We start from the raw sequence: 27271 nt of genomic DNA, 5'->3' as shown, positions 1-27271 counted from the left end.
AAACTGATCTGTCAGGCTTCTATCTTACATGTTAGTGAAATCTGATTATAATGAATTTATTTTAAAATAAGTAATTTTTTCAGCTCTTTCTTTCAACATCTTACTACTGGCTTCTGATTATGTTTTAATATTGGGTTTTTTTAAAGATGTCCAGCATTGTAGTTTTTAAGCTGTTCCTAGTGAGATAAAAAATAAAGGTTATATGGTCATTTCATGGATAGATAGAATTTGTCTGTCTAAGAGAATTCACAAGAATATGCCAATATTGTATATTTTATCTGTTCTAAGATATAGCCAAGTGCACAGAAGGGCAAAATAATCAATCATCTGTCTGGTATTTATTCACTGGGTTTTAAAAATGTGCATCTAAACCAAACGTTTTAAAGCTCTATTGTTTGATAAGCCTTCAAAATATTAAACTAAACTTTGAATAAATTTCATCTTGCTGCTTTTCTCTTCCCAATGAAGCTATAAAATGTGAATTGAATAATCAAAAGTTTCAGAACTCAATTTTACTTTCCTGATGTCTCCAATTAATGAATTTCGTACAGCAAGAGAAGCTTTTCAAGTAAATACACATGTTCTTATAATCACAAATGCATATTAAAGCGTATATTTGGGTGTAATGAGTTTGAGTTTGTCAGTTCTCTTACTGCTGAGAAGAAATGTAAAAACTAACTGGTGGTCTGCCTTTACAGATTGTGGACAGCCTCATCGTGAAATGAGAATGAATCCTAAAGCTATAACTGCTCCACAAATGTTTGGACGCCTTGATGTGGCAACAAATGACTGGACAGATGGAATATTTTCAGCGCTCTGGAGAAAAACTTTAAGAGCAAAGAAAGGTATTGTGGTGGGCTGACCTTGTCTGGATTTCAGGTGCCCACCAAGTTATGCTGCAACTCCTTTGCCTAGGTGGATAGGGGAGAAAAAATAAATGGGAAACAAATCATAGGTTGAGATAAAGCAGTTTACTAAAGTAAAATCAAGAATTTGCTTGAGCACAAGCAAAGAGGAGACAAAGGTTTGTTCTTTATTTCTCATCAGCAAGCGATGTTCAGCCACTTCCCAGGCAGCAGGGCTTCAGCACACGTAGAGGTGGCTCTGGAAAGCAAACACCGTAAACAACAGATGCTCCACCCCCACTTTTTTCCTTAGCTTTTTGAGCAGATGTCATATGGTATGGAATCTCCCTTTGGATATTTTGGGTCAGCTGGCCTGGTTGTGTCCCTTCCCAGGATCTTGCTCACCCCCAGCCCCTTGATGTGGGGAATACTGAAAGACAGAACTGATGCTGTGCCAGTGCTGCTCAGCAATACCCAAAACTCTGGTGTGTTATCAACACCTTTCCAGCCACCAGTGCAGAGCACAGCACTGTTTAAGGCTGCTGTGGGGAAAGGAACTCCAGCTCAACCAGACCCAATACAGGTATAATGAAAAAGGCTTCCATTCAAAATACAACAAGAAAGAAACCTCAGGAAAAAAAAAAAAAAAGCTTCAGGAAAACTTTATAAAGCACAGTTACAGATTTTTTTTTTCCTTACATGGAAGCATTGGAAAATTGCTGGAAGAACTTCCGTCCCTTTTACAGTCTCTGTTCTACATGCTTTGTGTTCAAATAGTGTAGTGTAACAAAAACTACTTCAGTGAATGTACTGAATTCTCTCTTTTGTGTATTAGGCCCTCATATTGAAGAAAAGTGGAAGGCAAAAGTCAGTTGCCCCAGTAGTGGTATCCTGTAAAAATGTTGATGCGTCAGGATTTCTACCTGTTCTCCAGCTGCCGTACTAAAAGGAAATAAATCTCATCATACCAGTTGTGTCATAACAGCTAGCCCTTCACATATCCTAGTCCATCTCAAATGGCACTAGATAATTCTCTTTAGGTAGCCAATTTCTGCCTAAAATTATGCTGACATATATTCTTAGACTGCTATTTTAACTAAATGAATGTCTTTGCGAGTTTGATGCTAGATTGTTTCTTGCTTTTTTTTTTTGTTTGAAAATTAGTATGTGATCTTATCATTACACCTTAGAAGAAAAAAATAAAAGAAAATGCTAACACTTGTTGTACTATTTTAATACAAAAATTCTTAATCTTCAGAAATACAGGTACTTTTAAAATAGAAAACACTTTTCAATTTAATTTTGATAAGCTTGTTTCAAATCTAGAAATGTAACACCCTTGAGAATGTAACATGGCATTAACTATTGATTTTTTTATCTTTTCCTTCAAGATGAAATGTGTGTTAGCCCACTCATAAGACTTCCTCAGATTTACTCTGTAAGAGTTCTGTAATATCTCTTTATGAGTCAGACTCCAGACTATCTCATGCTTGAGATGCCTCAACTGTAGCTATAAAAACCCTCATATGAAAAGTTTATCATCTGTTTCATATCTCCTTGGTTCAAGACTAGCAAAGCTCCAAGCCACCTAGGCCTTCATGATAAACACTGAAGGCAGAAGGATGACTCTGAAGGCAGAAGGATCATCTCTGGGTAAAGAGATGTCTAGCAGTGCACGGTGGGGCTGTCTGCTCCCTGAGGGGTGGGCAGCCAGGAGCCAAGGTGGGATCTCTTTCCAGCCAGGGTCTGTTGCTCTGTACCTCAGTGAGGCAAGGAAAACAGACCTAGGCCCTCGTAGGAAATAGAAGGAGGCTTTAAAATACCTTTCCATTAGAAAATGGAAAACCTTAAAAGGAAGCTGGATCAAGTTTAGGAATAGAACAAATGACAGGAATCTTCCCCTAATAGACCTATTATTTATGACAGTATGCATGCTATTTGAAAGAGTGATTTTTCAAGAGTTCCTGCCATTTCTCTACGTTTATAAAACTCATTGAAAAAGAATGGTGTTTAAATATATCTGTAGTCGTTATCTTCTTTATGTAGTTTCATGTAACTTGAAATAAACCTAATTTATTACTGTCTTGAATACTGGATCCATAAAGCTCTTTTGGAGTATTAAAAACTGGTGACTTATGCTGATGGCACTTTATGTACTGAAGAATGGGTAATTATTATGTATAGGTGACAAAATGAAGTACCCAACTGAAATTGAGTGATGGAAATAGTAATTGTATTAAAAAGCTGAGATCGTAGCTGTGTGCATGAATTCAGAATAAGTTAAAAATTTGTTTGCAGAAATAAGAAACTGGTCCTTGAAAGAAACTAGCACTTAATCCATAGGTCCTTTTGTCTGTTGTGTTGCATTATAGGTGATCACATCTGGATAGTTCTTGATGGTCCAGTAGATGCTATTTGGATTGAGAACCTTAATTCTGTCCTGGATGACAACAGAACTCTCACACTAGCGAACGGTGATCGGATACCTATGGCACCAAATTGCAAAATAGTCTTTGAGCCTCATAATATTGATAATGCTTCTCCAGCAACAGTTTCAAGAAATGGGATGGTGTTCATGAGCTCATCAGTTCTCACCTGGAGCCCTATCCTTGAGGTAGAGCAGCTAAGTGTCTGTATATGCATTGAAAGTTTTACTGGTTACTTCTTCAACACTTCACTCATTACTGTAGGACCTGTTTTTGTGCCTTTTGCTATGAAATCCCTTTTCCTCTGTATAAACTTTAAGTCAGTACTTACAATAGCAATGTTTCTGGTAGTTTGTACAAGAATGAATAATTTTTTTAAGGAACATAGTTAACATATTACACTTTAAAGAATATGGTAATTTTACTTTGGGACAAATTTGTAATTAGAAGTATTTTATGCAATTGAAGGACAACTCCATTTTTAAAACATTAACTACCTGGTAGCCCATAGTACAACTTCAGACCAAGAAGGAGAAAAGAATAAAGTTGATTCAGGGAACTTGAAATGCTCAAGAAAATAAAAATTCTCTTGATATTTCTTTAAATTTATTGCATTTGCAGAAATAAATACAGCATCAAAACATGTAATATTTAAACTGACGTTGTTACTTGGTTGTCTGCTAACATCCCTAGAAGCAAAGTGTCTGAAGAACCAGGCAGTAGTTACTGTCTCTCTGGCATGGAATGAATAATTCAGAAAAGCAGAACATATTTCAGATGTGTTTAGAGTCAAAACCCATCATATAACATGTTGAAATATATCAAAGTGATTTATAAAGTCTTATTTTTTCTTTTATATGTCATCTTTCATCTTCCAAAACCTAGTAAAAATAAATCCTAATCTTGACAGAATGCTTGTGACAATATAGTGAATGACAAATCCTGAGACTTGAGCAGACTTTTTTTTTAATGTAGCAAAAATCATGGTGAAGATGAAACGTGAGAGTTCCCAAGAATCTACCTAATGTTCCATAGTAATATATTTAAACAATGCTTTCAGCATTTAATTCCAGTTTTCTTTTCTTTTAAAAAAACAATAGAGACAATAGCAGTTAAAAAAGGTGGTTTTTCATTTTCTTCTTGTCTAGGCCATCTTATTGAGAATGCTTGCTTAACATTATTTTGCTTTGATAAATGTGGTCAGGCTCCTGAATATCAAAAATGAAAACTTTCTCCTGCATGACTAAGATACTGATTGCTGTGATCATACAGATAATTACTTAATTACTTTCCCCTGAAATCCAAGTAGTATCTGGTATATTTCACTATAATCCCAAATTAAAATCCTTTATATGGGCTTTAATTAAATTTAATTAAACTTTAATTTTAAGATGGAATTATTTCCTGTTTATGAAATGGGAACACCATCCAGGAGTTTGTAGTGTATTTGTTTCCCTTTTTTTCAGGCTCAAAAAGACAAAAATTTATAGGTTACTATGACCTAACAGACTAAATTTTACTGTCCTCCGTTCTAATATGTATCGCATGAACAAGTTTTTAAAAATATATCTTAAGATTAATGTCTCACAGTCCCATTCAGTAATTTCATTTTCCAAATCAAATAGGATACCATTGGAAAGTGCAACTAATCCTCACCTAGTTAGTGTTGCTTAACCAGTCCTATGAAAATACAGCTGGCATCACATTAACTTTCAGATGTCAGCCTTTTGTAGTGATTACTCTATGTTATTCTCAGATTTCTTATTGCTTTAACCCGTAAAGAAATAGCTTGCTGTTTAAAACTAGATTCCATGTCCCTACAACCTTGATTTATCTGGCAACGGAGGAAAATTGGCCTGTGGCACTGCCTAGAACCAGTGTCCTTAGCAGATTAGAGGTTTCAGCCCATGTAGAAATCAAAAGAGACAATATGCTGTAGTCCAAGACCTGAGTGCCAGGCAGTGCCTGGTGCCTCTCTTTGGAACTGGAGACAGTGGAGCTCCTCTGGGAAAAGTGAAGCCAGGGGATGTGTTTTGGTGAGCAGAAATTACCAAGGTGAGGAAGGCTGTAAACTTGTGATTTCTGGCAACAGACACAAGGTTTCTTTTCCACCTGCGAATCTGAAATGGCAGATCAGGTATAATGCCCTGAAAATAGGCAAGGAGCAGCAAGACCCACTAGGGAAGGCACCAGAATCCTGTTTGGCCTTAACCCATTAGGAGGAAAAGGAACGGGATTGTCATCAGATATTCCTTCCTGTCTTGGAAACCCCCGTGTCCTCTTGACTTTTTGCAAACTTGGAGGTTTGCTGCTTGTGAGGAATTAAGGGTTGCTGCAGAGGGCTGATACTATATTTTTCTAGTAGTGTCTGAAGCTTTTTCCATTTAGAATGATATTAAATCACGTGGAATTTTCTGTTCAGTCACAGGTCTCTGCAACACTTGAGAATCGTCACTAATTCATTTGATGAGTTCCTTTGCCAAGTCCAAAATATTTGTAGTCATGTTATGAAAAAAGTGTTTAATAAGTTTCCTAAAAAATTGGCTGCTAAAACTTCAGTTTTACCAATGCAAATGCATGCAGTCAACACAAGTGCCTTATGTATGTTACTGCCAAGTTTTACTTTTTTAAAAATTTGTTTAAACTAATGTCGATACTCAGGAAAGTGTAACTGTAAATTATGCATCTAGGACAGTGGCTCCCCTGAGATTCTGCTTGTGTAGTTCCATTCTGTGCTTGCAACACTGTATAGGGCCTACTGATGCTAGGTTCTCACAGCTCTGCCTCCTTGCTTAGTTTGCAGACAACCACTTCTTGGATATTAAAACTGTGCTAAATATTCAGTTGCAGAGAAAAGAATTTTATTTTGCGTTGTCACTCATGATTTACCTCCTCACTTTAAAGTGAGATGCAGGCTAAATTTAGGTGTGTTGAAGAGTTGTACGAAACTAGTTTTTCTTAATCCATAACCTTATGGGGTTTTTTTGTGAAATATTTTGGTGATAGAAACAGACTAAAGAAAATAAACTGTTTTTAAAACAAAATTTGGATTGCATAAACAAAATTATGTTCATTTCACCATAAAGTAACCTTTCCAACTTCCTTTTCTTTACCCATTATAAAATTGGCTATGAAATTGCAACCTATTGTTATTTATAATTTTATCCAATAATATTTCTTTGTTTTTTTGGTTTGGTCTTACATCATAAATAAAATATCTTGATGGCTTTTTCAGTATGCCTCCCTTTAAATCTATTTTGTAATGCAATACACTTCATATTCCAACAGGTCAGGGTAGATGTTAACCTTGCTAATTCGCAGGTGTTGAATGAAATATAGTATTTGTTGATATTTCAGAAGAACTTTAAAACATGATTAAAGATAAATATGGGTAACTCAGGAAGCTGTTGTATATATTTTTATTTTCAATCCTTACCATTTGCAAACAAATAAATATAGTTGCCTACTTGGATGCATTATTTGACATGTTCAACTTCCAAGTTTAGTGAAATAGTTCTCAAGTTCATGTTGCTGTTCTCATATAATGGGCTTCTTAAGCAGTTTTTGCAAAGAGATCAAAGGTATTTGATCTATTACTCATCAACCTTCTCCAAAGCAAAAGCATCTTATCAGCTTTTCTACTAATCCCTAATATTTTTTGAACAGTCAGTGAATTTTGGATATCTATTTTAAGTACTTCTGCCTTTTAATTTTTATCACTTTGTTTTACACCTACCTATTTCTAGAAAAGTTTTTCATGTATAACCTTATTTGTAATCAGTCTCAAAGTTGATTTACTTTGGGAAGTAAAAGTAGAATTTCAAAATATTATGAAGGCAGTAGAAAGACTCATAGAAGCACAATATAGTAGAGTTTGGAAAGGACCTCTAGAGATAATAGTGAGTACAACATTAGTCAAGTAAACCTGGAGGAGGTTGCTGAAGCGTCCTGTTGAGTTCTGAGATGGAGACTCCAGGAGCTCACTGAGAAGCCTGTTCCAGCTTTTACTTCTCTCACAAGGGAAAAGCATCCTATGTTTAAAGCAAACTTATTTGATTTCAATTAATTCCAAATTTTGGTTTGAGTTTTGGGGAAGTATCTGCAAGTGTTTTTGCTGGTGATTGTATTTATGTAGAAAATAAATTTATGGGGTGTAAATGAGAAGTATTCTGCCCTGCAGATGAGAGAAAATGTCAAGATAACTCCAATAACTAAGTTATTACTTTGAATTAAAGGCATCAAAGAATGAATCATATTCTGTAATCCTAAGAAATGGGTAGTTTACTTAGGTTTTGTTTATCCATCATTACAGATACCAAGATACACGATAAGAACACTACACACACCAGCACACCTCCCCTCTGATAACCTGATTTTTTTTGGAAATCTGACAGATCTTTCAGGTTATCCTCTATGTCTGCTAGAAATAACATGTAGCATAAATCAAATTTGTGTTCAGTACATATTATTTGGTTTCTTTTCAGAGTTTTTGGATACCTGTCACAACAGTTGTGATTAAAAATATTCAAAAAGAATGATTTTTGTGCTGTTGAACACAGTCTTTTCAGTTCTCTTCATCTTTAACATCGAGTAGGAAATGGGTAAAATTTGACCTTCTGTTAATTAAACCCTGCCCAATGAACAGGGAAATGTAACTTCACCCCCTGCCTCCCCCTTCTCCTATTCTGCTCCCAAGAAGTCAACATTCCATGCTTCCTGAACCTTTTGAATTACTGCACTTGAATTTACCGAGATTTGCATTGGGAACTAAATTTATACTTTACAACAGGGATTTTTGAAAAAATGTTCCTTCCAAGAGGCTGAAATTCTACGTCAGCTGTATTCTTCATCGTTCCCGGACTTGTACCGCTTCAGCATTCAGTCTCTGCATTGCAAGACTGAGATGTTGGAAGCCTTTGTGATTATGCAGAGCATTAATATGCTGCAGGGCCTTATTCCACCTAAGGTAGGTAGTGTGAAAGTTTTTACATATACTTAACATATTGTAGATAATTTTATGTAACAAAGTTTTGTGGAGAGGGATTCTTTGATGACTTGGAATGTCAAAAGAGGAGGAAGGTTAGTAAGGAATGCGTTCTATTTCTTTAGAAAGTAATAGCTGGGATGTGACCTCTTTAATAACCTCACATTTGAATTTGATGTTAAGCACTGGTTTGCGTTAAGCACATGGAGCATGCATCGTTGGTTTCCCTTTTTTTATTTTTGGGTGATTTGTTATCGATTTATATTGATTCTGTCTGATCATTGAAGACATCTTTATGTATGACCGAAGACTTCTAACCTCATGTTACTAGTGATTATCAAGTAGAGTTTTCAGGCTGTTGAAAATTAAAATGTAACTCAATCCTCCAGGAGCAAGGTGGGGAACTGACTCCAAAATACTTGGAAAGGCTGTACATCTTCTCACTCATGTGGAGTGTAGGAGCATTGCTAGAGCTAGAGGACAGATGCAAAATGGAATACTGGCTTCGAAAACATGCAACAGTAAAGCTTGATCTTCCCTGTATCCCAGAAGGCAGTGAAGATACCATGTATGATTATTATGTGGCATCTGATGGTTAGTAACTCAGCTGGGTGATATGGGGTAAAATTTAAAAGTTATTTTATAATTGTGCTTGTTTTAGAGAATTAAGTCAGATGTATTTTATAGCTCACCTTCTTTTGTGTCCCTTAGCAAGTTTTATTTTATGGCTATACTTTACTGATGGTGTTGTGTTTAGCTTTTTCCCTGTTTCCAGTGAAAAGTGGGGTGTGGATATATTGCTAAAAAAGCTGCATGGACTTTGTGGTGATGAATTGTCAAGTGAACATATAACCCTTGTCATTGTCAGAATTTATGTAGAAAAGAGGAGTAAGCCTCTTAGATACAACTTGAGGGGTTCTATGATTATATGATTCTATAAATTTTAGTCTGGATACACAGAGAGAGATTGCTGTACGTGAGACAGGGAACTGAATCAGATCAGGGAACTGAATGGAAAATAAAGGAAGTGATGATGCCTAGTATTTCCAAAACATTAACTTAATTTCTTTCTTATTAGGTACATGGATGCACTGGAATACACACGTTGAAGAGTATGTATATCCCAGTAGTGGTAGCCCAGAGTATGACTCAATTCTTGTGCCTAATGTTGACAACGTGAGAATGGATTTCCTTATTGAAACCATAGCAAAACAGGGCAAGGTACTTTTTCTATGGTTTCTATATCAAAGCACTGCCAACAGAACACATGATAAAAGTTTTGGATTAGCAGTGAAATATTGTTACTGAAAAGGAAGAACTTTGTTTTTTTAGATATAAGATTGTGTTTCCAGAAACTACTTTCATGCAAATATGCTTGCATTCTTGAATAGTCACTGTTTCCAGACTTTGTCTTCCCCTCACCCCTTTGTTCTATAGAGGAAATAGCTGTAATTACAGCTGAGATCAGTCAGAATGGAACCAATATTTTCATGCACTGATGGGAGAGGGAGAAGCACATAGGTCAAGAGGCTCATATCTGACTCTGCTGATTGAACTCTGTCAGCATGGGTCAGTTACAGAATTTATGTAGCTTTAGGCTATTCTTCACCAAAACTGTGTCACATAAGCAATTGGAATTTTACAGATACTGAGTCTCTAGATGATAAAACCGTTTTTCAAACAATTAAATCCTTTCCTTATTAGTTTGATTGTGCTGGCTGACATGACCATTAACTGCAAATATTTTTAACTTGTCAGGCCTGCAAAAATCTATGAGACGTTAACTATTTTACTTCTACATGTCTCTTGTTAAGAGTTCACTTTACAGAACTTTTCTAGTTTCTTTTCTGTTTAAAAGCTAAGTGGGACTGTTGAGCCTTTGCCAAGACACACAGCTCTTGTGTTTCATCTTATTTCGATATTGTCTTTGTCTAGGCTGTCCTACTAATTGGTGAGCAAGGAACTGCAAAGACTGTTATAATCAAAGGTTTTATGTCAAAATATAACTCTGAAAGGCACATAACTAAGAGCTTGAATTTTTCATCTGCAACAACCCCATTAATTTTTCAGGTATAGTAGTGATTAATCTTCTCATGAAAGATGGTTGGATTCAGAGAATATTCTGATAATTTGCCAGGAGGATGCTTCTGAAAGTGATTCTGAACAATAAAAAAGCACCTCTTCAAATAGTCCAAGTGTTCTAATGCGTGATTTAAGACTTGAGTAAAAAATTGTTCATTTCAATGTTTTCAGTAGCTATTGAGCTGTTCTTGAACATCTACAATAACATGCCCATTATTATCTTCATCATATTATGTTTTTGTGTCAAATAGATCCGTTCTCACTAACTGGGAAGAGCTGTTAGATTTCTCTAAACACCATGGGTAAAATAAGTGCTACCCACAACAATCTGTCATTAAAAGTATGCTGTCTGCAATTTAAGTTTTAGTCATTACAATTACTCATTAAAAAAGTAACACATGCAGTGCAGCTGCTCTACATATAATTATGAATGTTTAAATCCTGAACTGTACTGCCTGTCCAAATTTCTACCAATCTAATTTGAATTATTTTAGATGTCTTTAATCTCCTGGCAATATATTTGGGGAATATTTTTAATGCAGTCTGGTATGCCAGGCCAAAGCACTGTCTGGGCTGTAAGTGCTGTGTATAAGCTTGATGAACACCTATCATCTGCCTGTATAACATAGCAGAAACTACTAGCATGTAATATAATTTACAAACATGTAGTTTTGGTCTAAATTTCCTTAGACTTTTTCTTTGATTTATTGGGCTGTAAACAAAAAGTAACATATTTTTGTAAAATAAATGAAGATTTGATTTGTGATAGGTGAGATTCTGATGATCAGGACATCTGAAATACATGTGCAAGACTAAGTCAATTCTCTGTTAACAATCTGGACCAAAACATTCTGTTATGACACATGCTTTAAAATTACTCTAGCTTCTTAAAATCTTGATCTAACTGATGGCACTTATGTGGACTGGAGCCTAGGCATAATGTAAGAATGCAGATATTTAGGTTTATACTGAAGAATAATTATGTATGGTTAAGTGAACTTTGACTTAGGATAGAGTAAATAAAAACTGGACTTTAAGAAGAACAGAGAAATGGAAAAATGATGAGAAGAACAGTAGAGGCAAGTCTACTATTAGGCAAAATTATCTCATCAAGTGTATTTATATATGTGAGTTTAATTATTCATGTATGCTTTTATGAAGTACATTGATACCTGCTGGAAAGGTATTCCAAAATTACATCTTCAATTTAATCTTTATTGCTAGCAATAATCAATTTTGCTGATAAATGAATAAAATGAAAGAAAAGTTTGAAACTCATTCAGATTTATGAAAATGTTAGGCATGGTTGTCTACTGTAGACACCAGCCTAGTGCTGTATACTCTGAGATTTCAGACATTCTAGTTGAACTAGTGCAATTACCTCCAGTAAATGCCTTGTCTAAACCTCACTTAGTAAAATTCTATGTAACAGGAACATCAATATGCTTAAGTGATTGAGTCATGTATGTAATGAAGTGCTCTTGGTGACTGTGCTGCTAATTGCTTTTTAACAGCGTACAATAGAAAGCTATGTGGATAAGCGCATGGGCACAACTTATGGTCCAGCTGCAGGCAAAAAGATGACTGTCTTCATTGATGATGTGAACATGCCCATAATCAATGAATGGGGAGATCAGGTTAGTTTGTAGAAGAAGAAAAAAAAAAGACAAAAGGTTTTCTTTGTTTTTATGCTACACTGTAAAATTGGCGTCTCAGTCATTCAGAATAGGGTAAATTTGATATGCAGCACTTGAATTTTAACAGTCTTTAACAGTCCTTTAAAAGAACCCATCTACAATAATTTGTAAGGAATTAATTGGAAATAAATGTGCTGACAGCAAGAAGCCGTTTGAGTGCCCCTTAGAAGATGCCTGTATAATTTTAATAATGTTTTTTAACAACACTCATAATTAAAAGTAAGAAGTCTTTGGTACACAAATTGTGATAGCAAACTGACATTGCGGGCAATAATTAAAATACTGTGAAACCCAATAGGTAAGAAGTGTCTTTTCTGCTTCAGACAAAATGGAAGAAATCCTTTTGTATATTGAAAAACTTGTTCTGAAGTACATTGCTTTGGAAATTAATGTTAGAATTTCTATAGGAGTATAGCTATAGGATGTACTCTTTGTGGAGTTTTTTCATCTTGTCAAACAGAAATGTAGAGTATCCCTTTATGGCTAAAGAAAAGGATCTTGCATGCTTTTGTATGGAAATAGTTCTGTTATTTCAGCTTGAAAACTACGCTTGTGATTGTTAATACACATATTTTGCATAACTTGCAACATGATGCATTAGTTTGGGATTGATTGAAAAAAGATGCAGAGATGCATTAGTTTGGGCTTGATTAGAAAAAACTGGAAATTTTGTTTTAAATAGAAGTATTTCCAACAGCAATGGAAATCATGCAGCATTCAAGTGAGAGTAAATTGTCATATGAATGATTAGTTCTAAACAAGGGTATCCCTGTACTCCCATGATTTTTATCCTTAGATTTTACCAAATGTGCTTATTCCTTGCAATGCATTTTTATCCTGAAGCTAATAAGCAGAGAGTTAGGGGAAAAGATAGTATTATACACTTTGTTAGGTATTCCAAACATGTAAGTTTTGTATTTCTCTCAGTTGTATGTATAATATTTTCTTATGTAAAACCTGGTTATTTTACAGGTCACTAATGAGATAGTGAGGCAACTGATGGAACAGAAAGGACTGTATAACCTGGAAAAACCTGGGGAATTTACCAACATTGTGGACATTCAGTTTTTGGCTGCCATGATCCACCCTGGGGGAGGTCGCAATGATATTCCACAGAGGCTGAAGAGGCAATTTTCGGTGTTCAACTGTACTCTGCCTTCCAATTCTTCCATTGACAAAATTTTTGGTAAAGGGAAATTAGCTTTGTATTCATCTCATTTTTTGAAATAGTAGTTGATTTTTCCTTACCCTTCTATTTATACACATTATTGTTAAAATTGAGGCTTAATTCCCTTCTGATTTGTTTAGCAGCACATTTTTCTTCAGCAATCACTCCCCACCTGCAACATCATCAATCTGTAAATTTTTCAGGTCCAGTCACATCTTTAAAACTCTCGGTATGCGCAGATTTAATAAGAATGACATGAAGGTACTGTTTTTGTGACAATGCTGGACAGTTCCTCAGGTGCCACTGCTGCTAAGAATAAGTGACTAAAGACTAGACTTTCACAAGAAATGGGATCATACTGATTTCAGCAGGAGATTAGTTATTCAAGGCCAGTGGAATCTATTTTGTCAGAAAAAGAATGTTTTAATGTGCTGTTAATTAAAGCTAAATAACCATCGAGCCGGTGGCAGAATGGTGTCAAGAATGGCTGAATCAAGATTTGAATATACACTGGAAAGCCATTTGAACAAATTTGGAAAGGTTTTGGGGACTGGAAAAACAAAAGAAACAGAAGCTTCAGATAATCATTGTTCTTGGTGTTGCGCTGACATGTCTTTGAGGTGGCAATCTTTCTTTCCACAGGTGTAATTGGAGAAGGACACTACTGTAGTGAGCGGGGATTTTCAGACGATGTGAAGAAAACAGTAGCCAAATTGGTTCCATTGACACGCAGACTGTGGCAGATTACCAAGCTAAAAATGTTGCCCACGCCAGCCAAGTTTCATTATGTCTTCAACCTTCGAGACCTCTCGAGGATTTGGCAAGGAATGCTGAACACTACATCGGAAGTGGTCAGTGAACCACAGGTCAGTGCAGCGCATCAGTGACCTTGTTATAATTAGTGTAGGAAAGGGAATGAGAGTCTATCTCAGCATTTGAATTTACTTTAAAAAAGTGCAACCTTAGTGGGTTTTTTGAGGCAAAGGTGTTTTAGTCCAGCTTTTATAGTACCAACTGAAATGACTACTTTGTTTCAAAATGATGACAAAACCCACTTCTCTTGTCACAAGTTTGCTTCTATCTGCTTTTCCTATTACTGACAAATGCTAGTTTATTTAAAAGAAGTGAGGAAATGTGAGAAGCAATGAACTTATTTTAACCCAATGAAAATGCTCAACTATTGATTAAAAAATTGAATAGTTCCTCCTCTCCATTACTGTCTTGAGACTTTCAGTCACTGCCCAATTTCTGTCTAACAATTGGTTTCTGGCTTATGGTTTAAAAGGAAGAAGTAGTAACAAGTGTTAGTAATATTTTTTTTCCATAATCCATCTTTCTTCCAGTAAAATATCATTCCTCTTCTAATTATTTTAAGGAAAAGTCATTTAGAGTTTTAAGCTGTGAAAGATGTAGTGCTGGAAGAGCAATGTTTATGGTAAACATGGAAAATTTGTTAAATATTTGGGTTATATAATCGCTTCACATAAAATGTGCATCTCTGTCGGATAAACTCCTGAATTCTACTGCATCTAAAATTTGAACTTCAGAATGGATTTTAATTTCTGCAGCAAAACCGTGGAGCACTTAGATTTTATATATATATATATATATATATATATGTATATGTATATATACACACACATTTAATGTCTTTTGAAGTGTAAAAACCAATTGGTCAAAATACTATTGCATAAATTTACATATTAGTTCTGAGACTTGACATAGTATTCATCAATTGTACAAAGTGCTCAAAAGGTCTTCAAGGAGTACCTGGAATTTTTTCTACTACTGTATGGTAATAGCATAGGATTAAAACCAGTGCTGCTGGCATTAACAGCCTGTCAGGTTCTCCTTCTTCATCCTGTGACCAAATGGAGGAACTTTAAAGGTATATTGAATTTGGAAAAGGGATAATATAAACACTTAAACATTTTTCTTCGTTGTCATTCTTTAACTACTTTGGCTGTAGCATTGGGAATGATATCTGTGTTTGGCATGAAATTCTTCATACCATGATGGTCATATTCTTATCCATTTTCTACTTGATGCTCAGTTAGAAAAGTGTTTTATCAATACATGAACATGTTAACTGGTATGGGATATGGTTTTAGGGCTGAGGAAATGAAATCTTCATACACCTCACTCTAGATTAAGGCTTCATCCATAGTTACTTGAATATGATCTTAAATTGCTATTGGGAGAATAAGAAGCTCAAGGTATCTCTTCTGAAGAACCTCCCAATACTATTTATTTCCTAATGTTAGTGTTATTTTTAAATTGAGAAATGAAGGCAAAGCTTTGAAGTTCCTATAGTTTTTTCAGAAGCCAAGTTAGCTCCTCTGTACAAGGGAGACACAGAGCTCCTGGAGCATCTGGCAGAGAGCTACAAAGAGAGTTAAGGGACTGGAGCACCTCTTTTAAGAGGAGAGACTGAGGGGGCTGGGCATGCTCAGCCTCAAAATGAGAAGACTGAGGGGAGACCTCATCAGTGTCTGCCAGTATCTGAAGGGAGAGCATCAGGAGGACAGAGTCAGGCTCTGCTCTGTGGTGCCAAGCAATGGGGCAACAGGCAGAAACTGATTCACAGGAAGTTCCTCCTGAACATGAGGAAGAATTCCTTTACTGGGAGGATGATGGAGCCCTGGAATTGGTTGCCTGGAGTGGTTGTGGAGTTTTCTTTGCTGGAGATATTCAAGAACCGTCTGGATGCAATTCTGTGCCATGTGCTCTAGGACGACCCTGCTTGAGCAGGGAGGATGACCCTGCTGTGGTCCCTTCCAAACTGGCCCATTCTCCTTCTGTGAGTCTGTGAAATGCCCCTTCTTTTATATTTTATTTTATTTATTTTTATTTTTTGCATGTAGGTGCTGATAAAACTGTGGAAGCATGAATGTAAGTGTGTTATTGCTGATCGTTTCACAACCTCAGAAGATGTTGATTGGTTTCACACAGCTGTGGCAAAGCTCATTGAGGAGGAATTTGAAGATCCAAAAGCTTTGCTGAATCATGAAACAGATGCATTCTTTGTTGACTTCTTAAGGGATGCACCTGCAAGAACTGGTAAAGATTGACTTTAATAATCATGTAAATGACAAGAATAGGCAAGGGGATATGATAACCATAGATACTAAGAAAAATATATTGTAAAAATTCATACTAAGTTTATGCATCAAAAGCGTCTGTTCTGTCCAGTGCCTTTGAAGTTAGTCTGTTACCAGCTGTGGCAAATTTTTATCTTAATGGGATTTCTAAGTCTATATTGATATTTAGTTTTCTGTATAGGAGAGCCTTGCTTTCATTTAAATTAGTGTGGCATAAACACAGAACTGCCAAATAGTGAACACGAGTCTTTATTATTCCAAAATGATGAAGGAAATTTGTTATGAATGACTTGAAATTGTGGGGTTGCAGTAGTAAATAAAGGATTGCAATGTAGATAACATGCCCTAGAAATCTGATAAGAAGAATACTGTCTCTCAGTTCTGGGCTAATCCAATACTCTTTAGGAAATAACTGTCACATGATTTTGTAACAAATGACTATCAATTCAGTTTTTCCTGAATGCTAGGAAAAAAAAATCCATATGACTTATAGCAATACCTTTATGTCTTTCAAACAAAAACATGCTGTCACTGACTTCACTGAATGACCTGGGAATATTTATCAATTGTTGCAAAAGAACAGAAAACATATGCTTGTGTTTAGGGGAAGGTCATTAAATGATTCAGTTATCTGTGTTGGTGTCACTGCAATGAGGGAGGGTGGAGCAATAAGAGACTGGCATGAATGGTCAATGCTATTGGAACCTTTCCTTTAACAATTGAAGTAATCAGAAGATAGTGACAAAAGGAGAATAAAGGATAGGGCATATTTCATTGGAAGGAATCAAACTGAAATAAAAGTAAACTGGTGTAAGAAAGGAAATAATTACATCCTTAAATAACTTGCTAATCTTTATAGTGTAGAGAAGATTGAAATGTAAATCAGAATGCATACTGAGAGGGTGAAGAGTGATCTTTAATGTGAAAATTTAAGTCCACACTAGAAACCATCATATTGAACTGAAAAATAAATGCTAAATGATAAATGTATTTCTCAAAATTATTTGCCTTTTTGGTGACAGATTAAATATACCTGTCCTGTAATGTGCCTTTTAGCATGGAACTTCCTCTAAATACAAAGCAGGAGACTCATATAGAAAGGCTGTATTTTGCCCTCAATAGATTTCAGGACCTATCCTAAATCCTGAGACTTGAGAACCTCCTTTCTGTTTTTGGCTTCAAATGAAAAGAATAACAAGCGTAATTTTGTTTTTTTTTTTTTTGTCCCTGTGATATCATCTAGTATTTCCCATTATGGTGGAAGTGTAAGAGCAGGACCTTGATTTCTGAGCTCTTAAATACATAAAAAAGGAAGTCTGCCATTGACTTCAAAGAGCCCTATTCTTAGATTAGCAATATGTTAACTGGTACCATGTAATCCTTTTGTCTCTGGGTTGTAAAAGCACTCGATGTTTGTCCCTGAGAGAAATACATGATGATTTAGATCTTAGTCAACTTTTAGATCTTAGCTTCAAGGGAATTAGTAGTTAGTAGTGCTAGTGATTTCAAGACACTCCACCTATTCAAAGGTGTTTTTATCAGATGGTTTTGTCATTGTTATTTAGTACTTGTGATTATGAATCTTGAGATTGAGCAAGACTTTAATGTAATACATTTTGCTGGCTGCCTCTCTAAATAACGGAGAAGTCTGCCCTTTATTAGGTTTTGTACTTGATTATACTGTCCTTGAACATTAATAATAAAACTGTAGGAACAGAATTAAGGTGATATAATTATTTTAAATGTTTCAAAACTGTAAAAGCTTAAGTCCTTGATGTATTTCTTACTAGTTTCTTATCAGCTGCTAATTTATTTAAATGTCTTATTCAACTTGTAAGAAATTGATTTCTGCCTGGAATATTCCTTTAGTTTAACCATGCTTTTACAGGTTAAAATAAGAAGTCAAATGATTTAATTAGATTTTAATCTAGAGGAATGTTCATATGCAGAAGCAATATACAGCTAAAAATTCTGAAATTAAGGTGACTTCAAGCAAACAAAAAGTGCAATATAAAGGACAGCTGAAAGAGAATTAATAGTTTGTGCATTTTAGAGAGTAGGTTCTGTGGTAATATGTTATTTTCTTAAAATATGTTTTTAAATATGTATTTTTAGATTTTAGTTTTGGGTTTTTTTTTCCTTTGGAACTGCATGAAAATTGGAAAGGTGCAATGGAAAGGAAATGGAGAAAAAATTTGAAACAAGAAAAATGTTACAGACAGTATTCTAAATACAGTAGGGGTTGGTTGGGGGTTGGAGTTCTTTTCCCCGCCTTTTTGTCCCTTATCTTCACACTGGCTTCTAGTGCTTTACTAAGCCTTAGGGAAATATTTATTTTACTGGGATGATATATTTCATTGATTTTAATTATAACAGTTAGAGATAATATTTTGAATTATATGTTTTTTCAGCAAGTTAGAAGAGGCTTAGCAAAACTGATTGATTTAGGATAACTGGAAAAATACATCCTGTAGCATATATAGATCACAAAATCCTGAAACTAATTGAGCTAAGTGTATGTAAATAAGAGCAAAATGTATTGTACTAGTATTGCACTAGTATTTTTGAGGAAGTCCTAACCACCAGCCAAAAACCCCCTGATGCCTGCCTGCTGTCACTGTTTCAATGAGATTTGTCAGGAATTTACTAATGAAATATGGTCTGGATGAGAAGTGAGATGGATTGAAAATTGCTGAATGCTCAAGCCCAGACAGTGGTGACCAGTGGCTCAAGGTCTAATTGGAGGTCAGTAACTAATGATGTATCCCAGGGATCTACACAGGATCCAGTCATCCTCAACATTGTCGTTAGTTGTCTGGGTGATGGGGCAGAGTGCATCCTCAAGCCAGTTCCCAGATGACACAAAACTAGGAGGAGTGGTTGGTATGCCAAAGGTTCTGCTGGCTCCCAGGTAACTGAACTGGAACTCCATCAGGTTCAACAAAGGGAAGTGAAAAGTCCTGGACCTGGGGAGGAAAGGTCCCACGCACCAGTATATGCTCGTGGTCACCCATCTGCAAGTCAGCTTTGCAGAAATGAACCTGAGGTGCTGGTTGGCACCAGCCTGAAGATGAGCCAGCAGTGTACCCTTGCAGGAAGAAAAAATTAGTGACATTCTGAGCTGCATTGGAGGAAATGCAGCCAGCAGGCTAAGGGAGGTGGTCTTTTCCTTTTTTCAGCACTGGTAAGGCCACACCTGGAGTGCTGTGTCCGAGTCTGGGCTCCCAATACAAGAAAGATACAGACACACTGGATAAAATCTATAAAATCTATTGAAGAACTTGAACATCAGTAATTTTTTTTTTTTTTTTTTCCCACTGACGGTCTGGTGCAAGTTGTCCAGAGATGTTGTGGAGTCTGTTTTTGGAGGTATTCATAAGTTACCTGAGCACAGTCTAGGGGAACCAGCTCTAGGTGGCCCATCTTGAGCAAGGGGTTGGACCAGATGACCTTCAGAGGACCCTGATGATCTCAACTTTTCTGTAATTTTATTCTGTAAGAATTCTTATGAATGAGACCATGTCACCTTGCAGCATGATTAAGGTTATGAATGGAAAAATGAGGCAGCAGCACTGTTAACTCCTTTCTTTGAGAGTTGACTTGTGTCTTTTATATCACCTAAGGAAATAAATGTATGCTTATTCACAGTGAATATATTTTTTTGTTGTGGCAGTTATTAATTTCAAGAGTACATTTTTTCTAGTGCAATGATTTAATAAATGTATACTAATTTTCTTTTACAGAAAAGGTTATTTGTAATTTCTACTCTAATATGTACAAAATGTATACTAATTTTCTTTTACAGAAAAGGTTATTTGTAATTTCTAACTGCAGTCTTTATTTATCTTCATTCTCTGGTGCTACTTTTTTTTGCAAGCACCTAAACAAGTATCATTTTCATCATTCCAGTTTCAGATAAAGAAGGCTATTTTTTTTTTCTCTTTTTGTCTTTAAAAATTGTGTTGCTGAAATTGCCATTTCTTATAGGCAGGGTGTACTCAGTACTCTCATATGTACGTCTAAAATATAATATAATGTATAATAAACCTGTTTCTGGGTAGTGAAACTTCATGTTATCTTCACTTACTTACCCCCTCATTGAACCTTTGTCAATTATTTAAACTGCTAAGGTTTTATTACTTGCTTTTTGTTCTAGATGAGAAACCAGAGGAAGTTAATTTAGATATTCCCAAAGTCTATGAACCAATCTCCTCATTTCATCAGCTACGGGATCGTTTAAATAAGTTTTTGCAAACATACAATGAGAATGTTCGTGGTAGTGGAATGGACATGGTTTTCTTTGAGGATGCCATGGTTCATTTAGTCAAGGTACAGTCTTGCCGGATTGCCATTTCTTGTTTTTCACTTGCCCACATCTCCTTTGAGTAGAGGTATGCATGAATCAAGGTAAATTACTTCTGAAACTGCAGCAAATAATTTATTGCTATCAAATATTTGATCTGTCACACTGTGACTAGGTATTAAAACCTATTAAAAACTTTTCAGAAAATGCACCAGATGGAACTACTATTTTATACCTATCTTTTATGTTTGGTGGGATCATGGTGCTAGCTGTTCTAATTCTATTTCAACCTTCCTTCTTAATTCTTCTGGGAGCCCTTCCTGTCTTTGGAATGAGTCAAATGAAATTCAGGTTAAGACATAATTGGTTGCTTCTGAAGGAGTACGCACAGCAGAGGAGGAATTAATATAGTCCAACATTCTTTTGTAGATCCACAGTATGCTCACTGCTTTTAAAGTTCTTTTGAATATGGATTTGAACTGACCATAACTTTTAGCACAGCACAGCTTGAGGTGATTGTTAATACAGAATAGGCCTCATACAAGGAGAGCCTTTTTTTTAACACTAGAACCCCTATTGTCTCAGTTGAATACTGAGATTGTCAGTATTTTTTATAATAAGTTATTAAGAACTGAATATGTAATTGCATCATCGCTCCAAATATAATATTAAATATCAAAACAGTTTAAATTTAATTGTAGTTGACAAACACATTGCATCTCTAGTTTTCAAAATTTTGGGGTGAATTCTTGCTATTTCACAAAGTTAGCCTCTTTCTTTCTAAGGTTCACTGCAAAATTAATGATGATGTGCCCTGGATTTCTTTAAGATAATTGTAAATAATCATCACATTTACCAATAAGTTTCTCATTTATTTCTGGGAAAAAACGATATAAGTTTAGGATGTAATAATATTTTTTTCCACTGAACAGCCACCTGTCATCAGGAATAGCTTATTTGGGTAGCTAGGCGGTAAATACCTGAAATATTTTATTAGTATTTGCTTGGATAAAATGATAATTTTATGCTTTATGCAAAATGCTTTGCTTGGATAAAAAGTGTTTCTGTGATTCTAAATTCTTGAAAACAGGAACGGGAACAAATGTGTAGACCTGAGACAGCTTCTAAGAGAAAGTGAGATAGGCTCAGTTGAGGTAATGCCTAATCTGAGCTGACCTAATATGACATTGAATGAATTAAAGCTGAGGGATATCTTAAACAGAGAGCAAAGTTTCCAATTAACAGCTTGTGTGCCTCTGCCTGGAACAGATCTGATAGCCATTTTTGAAATGATCAGTGATATTGCAAAGGTGTTGTGCAAATTAAATTTTCTTTCTCTGGTTAAATAATAAAGCTTAGAGTAAGCCTTCATACTTGTTCTTATCTTTCTTCTGAAACATTAACCTATGGAAAAGAAATACATTACATTCAATATGTAAAATAAATAGGTTTAAAATTAGAGGAAATTTGCATGTCTCTTTTTAATAGCTTAGAAAGAAGTAACTTAGAGGAAGGGCAAGTAAATAAGTGTCCCAGGTTGTTTACTGATGTGATGGAATTCTGGAGTCATCAAAGAACTTTTCAAGATAATAAAGAGAACAGAAGCCAATCCTGTGCATCGTTGCTTGTACAGAGGAGACCAGCTGCTCACCAGCTGGCTGGTATTATTGTGTCTTTGAGAGGAATTGGCTCTCTGCTGCTCTGGATATTGATGTAGGCTCTTCTGGGTACAGTGAGGGTCTGTCCACTTGCAACTGATGGACTGCCATCTTTCATGGCATTGTTTTTTGGCTGTGGGCAGTAGGACAAGTGCTGTATGCAGCTCACAGTTACTGCTGAAATTTTTTTTGCTCTGAATTCTAAAGGGTTTGTTTGTTTACATTGCACAGTCCTGAATTGAAGGGAAATGTGGAGCAGTAGGAAGCTACTGCCTTTTGATTTAAAATATAAATAATGAAGTGGGAAAGAAATGTTGATCTAATTGGGAGTTGTTTCACTGTGATCAAATATTCATACTTGATACTGTGCATTTTTACAGTCAAGTAAATAAGAAATGTAAAAGCTTTCATTATAAAGGTAGTATTATTACCTGCTGCAGAGAATACTGAAGACTTTTTCCTGAATTGAACATGCCTGGGACATCCTGTCCTTCAGGTCACAATGAGAGAGCCAGGTGAGATGAGTCTTAGCAAAGTTATCCAGAGGTCATGGTATTGGGGAAATTATTTCCTTCCCAGTTTTGATAATCCCTCATGCTGTGATAGCACATCACTACGAAATCACAGCTGGGATTTACTTGCACTTTGTGGGAGATGTAATTCTACTGATAACTGAACATATGCAGTGATGGAATCAATGTGCTGTTTGACAGGTCAACAGTAAATATTGTAAAGTACAAATGTCCACAGAATATATTAATAGTAATATAGATTCCTTTAATTAAACCTTAACATTTTTATTTGTTCTTCATTTCTAATATAACTTTATTAATGCAGTAGCATAGAATTTTTGAACGCGTGACTCTTACACATTGTAGCAAGAAATGACTGTATATTACACAGATTTCCCGTGTGATTCGCACTCCTCGTGGAAATGCTCTCTTAGTTGGAGTTGGTGGCTCAGGAAAGCAGAGCTTGACAAGACTGGCATCCTTCATAGCTGGCTATGACACATTCCAGATAATGCTTACGAGGTGAGCATTACCTGAAATTTAACTAAATAAATACTTTGTGTTTTAAGTCTTCCTATATATAAAACATTCTCTGCTTAGAGTAGTCTGTCACATAGAGTGGAAGGAAATGACAATCCTTTGGAACTTACTAGATTTGCTTGATTTTCTACAATAATTGTGAATTTTTACTATCTTTGGAGTAGGAAAATATTTTGTTTCCTTCACAGCAAGAGAGAGAATATTGGAGGTGTCAAGTAATCTTTGCATCTTTACACAGTACATTAAATGGCACTGAAAATATTTTTAGGTGGTTATCTATGCAAAAGACCTTTATGAATTAATCTTGTAATATTTGAAATGCTGTCATCTGAGGAGGTTGAATCTTTATCCCTGCCCTCTAATTTGATAGATCTTAAGTGTCAATCAGTATTTTGACAGCCTTTTCCAAGTACATTTTTGCCTTCTTTTGTATTGTTCAACCCAGTGTGGTTTCTTTTGAAATAACTCACAAAAGATTAAAAAAATTATAAATCCTTCTCTGAATGCCTCAGAATGAATACCATCCCAGCTGCCTGTAGGACAGGTCAATTTTGGTAATCAAATGTCATTTTAGAGAAGTGAAATTATTTTAAATTTTTGCAGGTGTGTTGGCTACAGAAGAATTGTAGGTTCACAGGTGGGAATGTCCCTTGGTGTGGGTCTCATCAGAGACGTATCTAATAAGCACCTTTTTGCCTTAAGTTCCAAGATGTTTCTAACTTAAATTAGCTTGGGTTTTCTTACCCTTTTGGTCAGAGAAGATATTTTTTAAAAGAGATGAGTATTTGTTCAACTTATCTTTTTTTTTTTTGGTAGATCCTACAATGCTTTAAACTTGATGTTTTTTTTTTTTTTTTTTTTGTAGATCCTACAACGCTTTAAACTTGATGGAAGATCTGAAACTCTTATACAGAACAGCAGGACTGCAAGGCAAAGGCACCTGTTTTCTTTTTACAGACAATGAGATCAAAGATGAGTCTTTTTTGGAATACTTGAACAATGTTTTGTCATCAGGAGAGGTAAGATGATCAATCTTCTGCTTTTTAAAAAATTCATAATTCTGAGGTAAAAGAACAGAATTTATTTTAATATTTTGTTATAAGTCCAAGAGTACACTTCCAAAAACTAGAAATCAAGTGCTTTTTGTTGTTAGAGTATTACTAAAAATGAATGCAGTCTACAAAATCTACAAAATCCTAGGTTAGACTGAGAGAAGCTATCTCAAGGGACATGAGAATAGCTTTAAGAAAATAAAATTGAGACTTGAGAAATATTACTCAAGTTTAATGTTTTATGTTTTAAAAAGTTGTCTGTTACATTAACTATTAGTGTACAGTTCGTTTTTGCATGGTAAATTTATGTCCAGAATTGATGGATTTTATTTCTGTTATTTATTATTTCAGGGTTATGTTTTGGAATAATCACTACTACTTACTAGAAAATAAAGAGAAGGAACAAAACTTATTGGAGGGTGGGGTTTAAAATTTACAGCAAGTTAGATGTCAGTCTATTTAATGGAATAATTTCATTAGAACTTCTTTAAAGGAGTTGGGGAGTACTAATAACTTCAGTGTCTGAGATATATGACTCTTCCTACAATGCTCTGTGTTAAAAGAGCCTTGTGCAATGTCCTTTATTTTGGATCATCTCAAAAAGCATGAAAAATCTTCCTTCTTCCCAAAGGTGTCAAACTTATTTGCACGTGATGAGATAGACGAGATCATGAGTGACCTCATTCCCTCCTTCAAAAAGGAACATCCACGAAGACCTCCAGCCAGTGAAGCTCTGTATGACTATTTCATGGCCAGAGTCCGTCAGAACCTTCACGTAGTTCTTTGCTTTTCACCAGTAGGTGAAAAATTCCGAAATAGGGCCCTGAAGTTCCCTGCTCTCATTTCTGGGTGCACTATAGATTGGTTCAGCCGATGGCCTAAGGATGCGCTGGTGGCAGGTACGTGTAGGTTTTATCTTTGCAGATACATAATTTTCTGATCAGTAGCTGTTTTAATTGTGTTGGATTTTGCTAGAAGAAACTTACTTGATTCTAAAATTTGATGTAGGTATTTTATTCTTTAAAGCCTGTTTTATTAAGCTGTTGAAATATTTCTAACAGAGGAATGGTTTTGAAAACAGTTTAAAGAAAAATTCCCTGTGAAAATGTCTTTGCCTTCTTTGTAAAAAAGGCAAACATGCTATTAAAGAAAGAGATTATTTGTGACTGTGTCTGTGATAAGGCATACAGAGCAAGGCTGTGATTACCTAGTCCCTGGTAGGTACTAGCTAGATTCAGGGTGAAAAAGCAGTTGCACACTTTGGAGAGGAAGAATGACAGATCTTTGCCTATACTTTTTACTGACAGGTGTGGAATAATATTCAGAATTTGATGGTGAAGAACAAAAAAGACTGGGTTTTCAGAAGCTGGGTGAAAGCCAAGATACTACATGCTGACTTGTTTTATAGTGACTTGTTTATAAGCTAAGATGATTTTATGAATATGTACTTACATTTAGGCTTTCTTTCCTAAGTGTCTGATCACTTCCTGTCTTCATTTGATATGGACTGCACTGCTGATACAAAGAGGGAAATTGTGCATTGTATGGGCTCATTCCAGGATGGAGTGGCAGAAAAGTGTTCTGATTACTTTCAAAGATACAGACGTTCCACGCATGTGACTCCCAAATCCTACCTGACCTTTATTCAGGAATATAAAACCACATACAAAGAAAAGCATTCTGAAGTGCAAATATTATCAAACAGGTAAACTACTCAGATTACTTCTGTTTTTCTGTAGTTTTCTTCCCCAGGTAGGTATATTCTGATAAGCTTCATTTCAATGCATGGCTTGTCTTGTCGCACAGCAAAAAAAAGGTATTTTTAATTCCTAAAATGATGTGAAGGTGTAACTTATTAAAATATTATAGTTGCTCTTGTAATATAAGATCAAGACTATATATATTTGGGTGGGGGGGAAGAGTAGTGGTGCCCTTTTTTCTACCTTCAGATTTACCAAGTTAGTTCACAAAGTCCAATTTCTTCCACTTAAACTTAGTTGCACTGTCTGAATTTGTCAGGGGTTACACTATGTCTGTTCTCCTGTATTTGTTCAGCTGTCCAAGTACTGCATAGCCTTTGCAGTAGCAGTGTTTGTAGAGGCCTTTTGAACTTGTCTGAAAAGTCCCAAATGAAGAATTTTTGGAAGAAAAAAAGCACTGTTGAAAGGGCATTTTAATGCTGAATCAGAGAAGTCTCATCTCAATACTATTTTTCTTTTACTCTTTTGTTTGGTCTCAGTTTCTTTTCAGTGTCCACTTCAAATAAGAAATATTGTTTGGTTATAATTTTAAGAATTTTGGTGATCAGAAAATGCTTTCTGCTGTACAGAGCTCAGTTCTTTGATTAGTGGCTCAAGAGGGACAGTGGCATTTATAGAACAACATGTAGGATTTTTATGCAGTGATAAAGGCATACTGTTTGATCAGAAGTGGGTAAAATTTCAAGCCACAAGCTTTATTAATGTACTTTTGTCCACTTCATTGATTCTGAAGATATCAGAAAGGTAAAAGTTCTTGTCCATGTTTTATTTTTGGTGTAAAACATCATTTGCAATTGTTCATTCTGATTGATGTGATTTATTCTATAGATGGAAAGTAGAGTGTAAATTACGTAGTGAATGAGATACTTTTTATTTTGCTTTTAAACTTCAGAATAAATACTGGTCTGGAAAAATTGAAAGAGGCCTCTGAGTCAGTGGCTGCTCTAAGCAGAGAACTGGAGGTAAAAGAAAAGGAACTTCAAATTGCCAATGAAAAAGCTGACATGGTATGTACAGCCTTCAAACTGTATTGCTGTTTGATTTTTTTCTCCTTTTATACCTTGTATTTTGAAAAGATTAATCAATTAAAATGAAGTTAAGTGTTGGAAAGAAAGGATCTTGGATAACATTATGTTATTTGAG

General features: G+C 35.4%; 1 protein-coding gene across 2 annotated transcripts in view; it reads left to right on the top strand.

Annotated features, from left to right (window-relative positions):
* DNAH5 (dynein axonemal heavy chain 5) overlaps positions 1-27271 on the top strand; it is a 116178-nt gene that overhangs the window by 58038 nt on the left and 30869 nt on the right. For both annotated transcript variants that reach the window (XM_041411771.1, XM_041411770.1), the window contains exons 42-57: positions 699-845; positions 3218-3459; positions 8061-8237; positions 8645-8849; positions 9334-9476; positions 10191-10325; positions 11852-11974; positions 13007-13220; positions 13845-14068; positions 16067-16262; positions 20460-20632; positions 23168-23298; positions 24182-24335; positions 25000-25267; positions 25842-26073; positions 27021-27135. In XM_041411771.1, coding sequence (XP_041267705.1) covers positions 699-845; positions 3218-3459; positions 8061-8237; positions 8645-8849; positions 9334-9476; positions 10191-10325; positions 11852-11974; positions 13007-13220; positions 13845-14068; positions 16067-16262; positions 20460-20632; positions 23168-23298; positions 24182-24335; positions 25000-25267; positions 25842-26073; positions 27021-27135 — 2879 coding nt within the window. The remainder of the gene's footprint in view (positions 1-698; positions 846-3217; positions 3460-8060; positions 8238-8644; positions 8850-9333; positions 9477-10190; positions 10326-11851; positions 11975-13006; positions 13221-13844; positions 14069-16066; positions 16263-20459; positions 20633-23167; positions 23299-24181; positions 24336-24999; positions 25268-25841; positions 26074-27020; positions 27136-27271) is intronic.

This window comes from Onychostruthus taczanowskii, unplaced genomic scaffold (assembly GCF_017590055.1).
Source record: "Onychostruthus taczanowskii isolate IOZ18803 unplaced genomic scaffold, ASM1759005v1 scaffold37, whole genome shotgun sequence".
Classification (NCBI taxonomy): domain Eukaryota; kingdom Metazoa; phylum Chordata; class Aves; order Passeriformes; family Passeridae; genus Onychostruthus; species Onychostruthus taczanowskii.
Note: the sequence above shows the minus strand (reverse complement) of the source record. Positions and strands in the feature narration are given on the sequence as shown.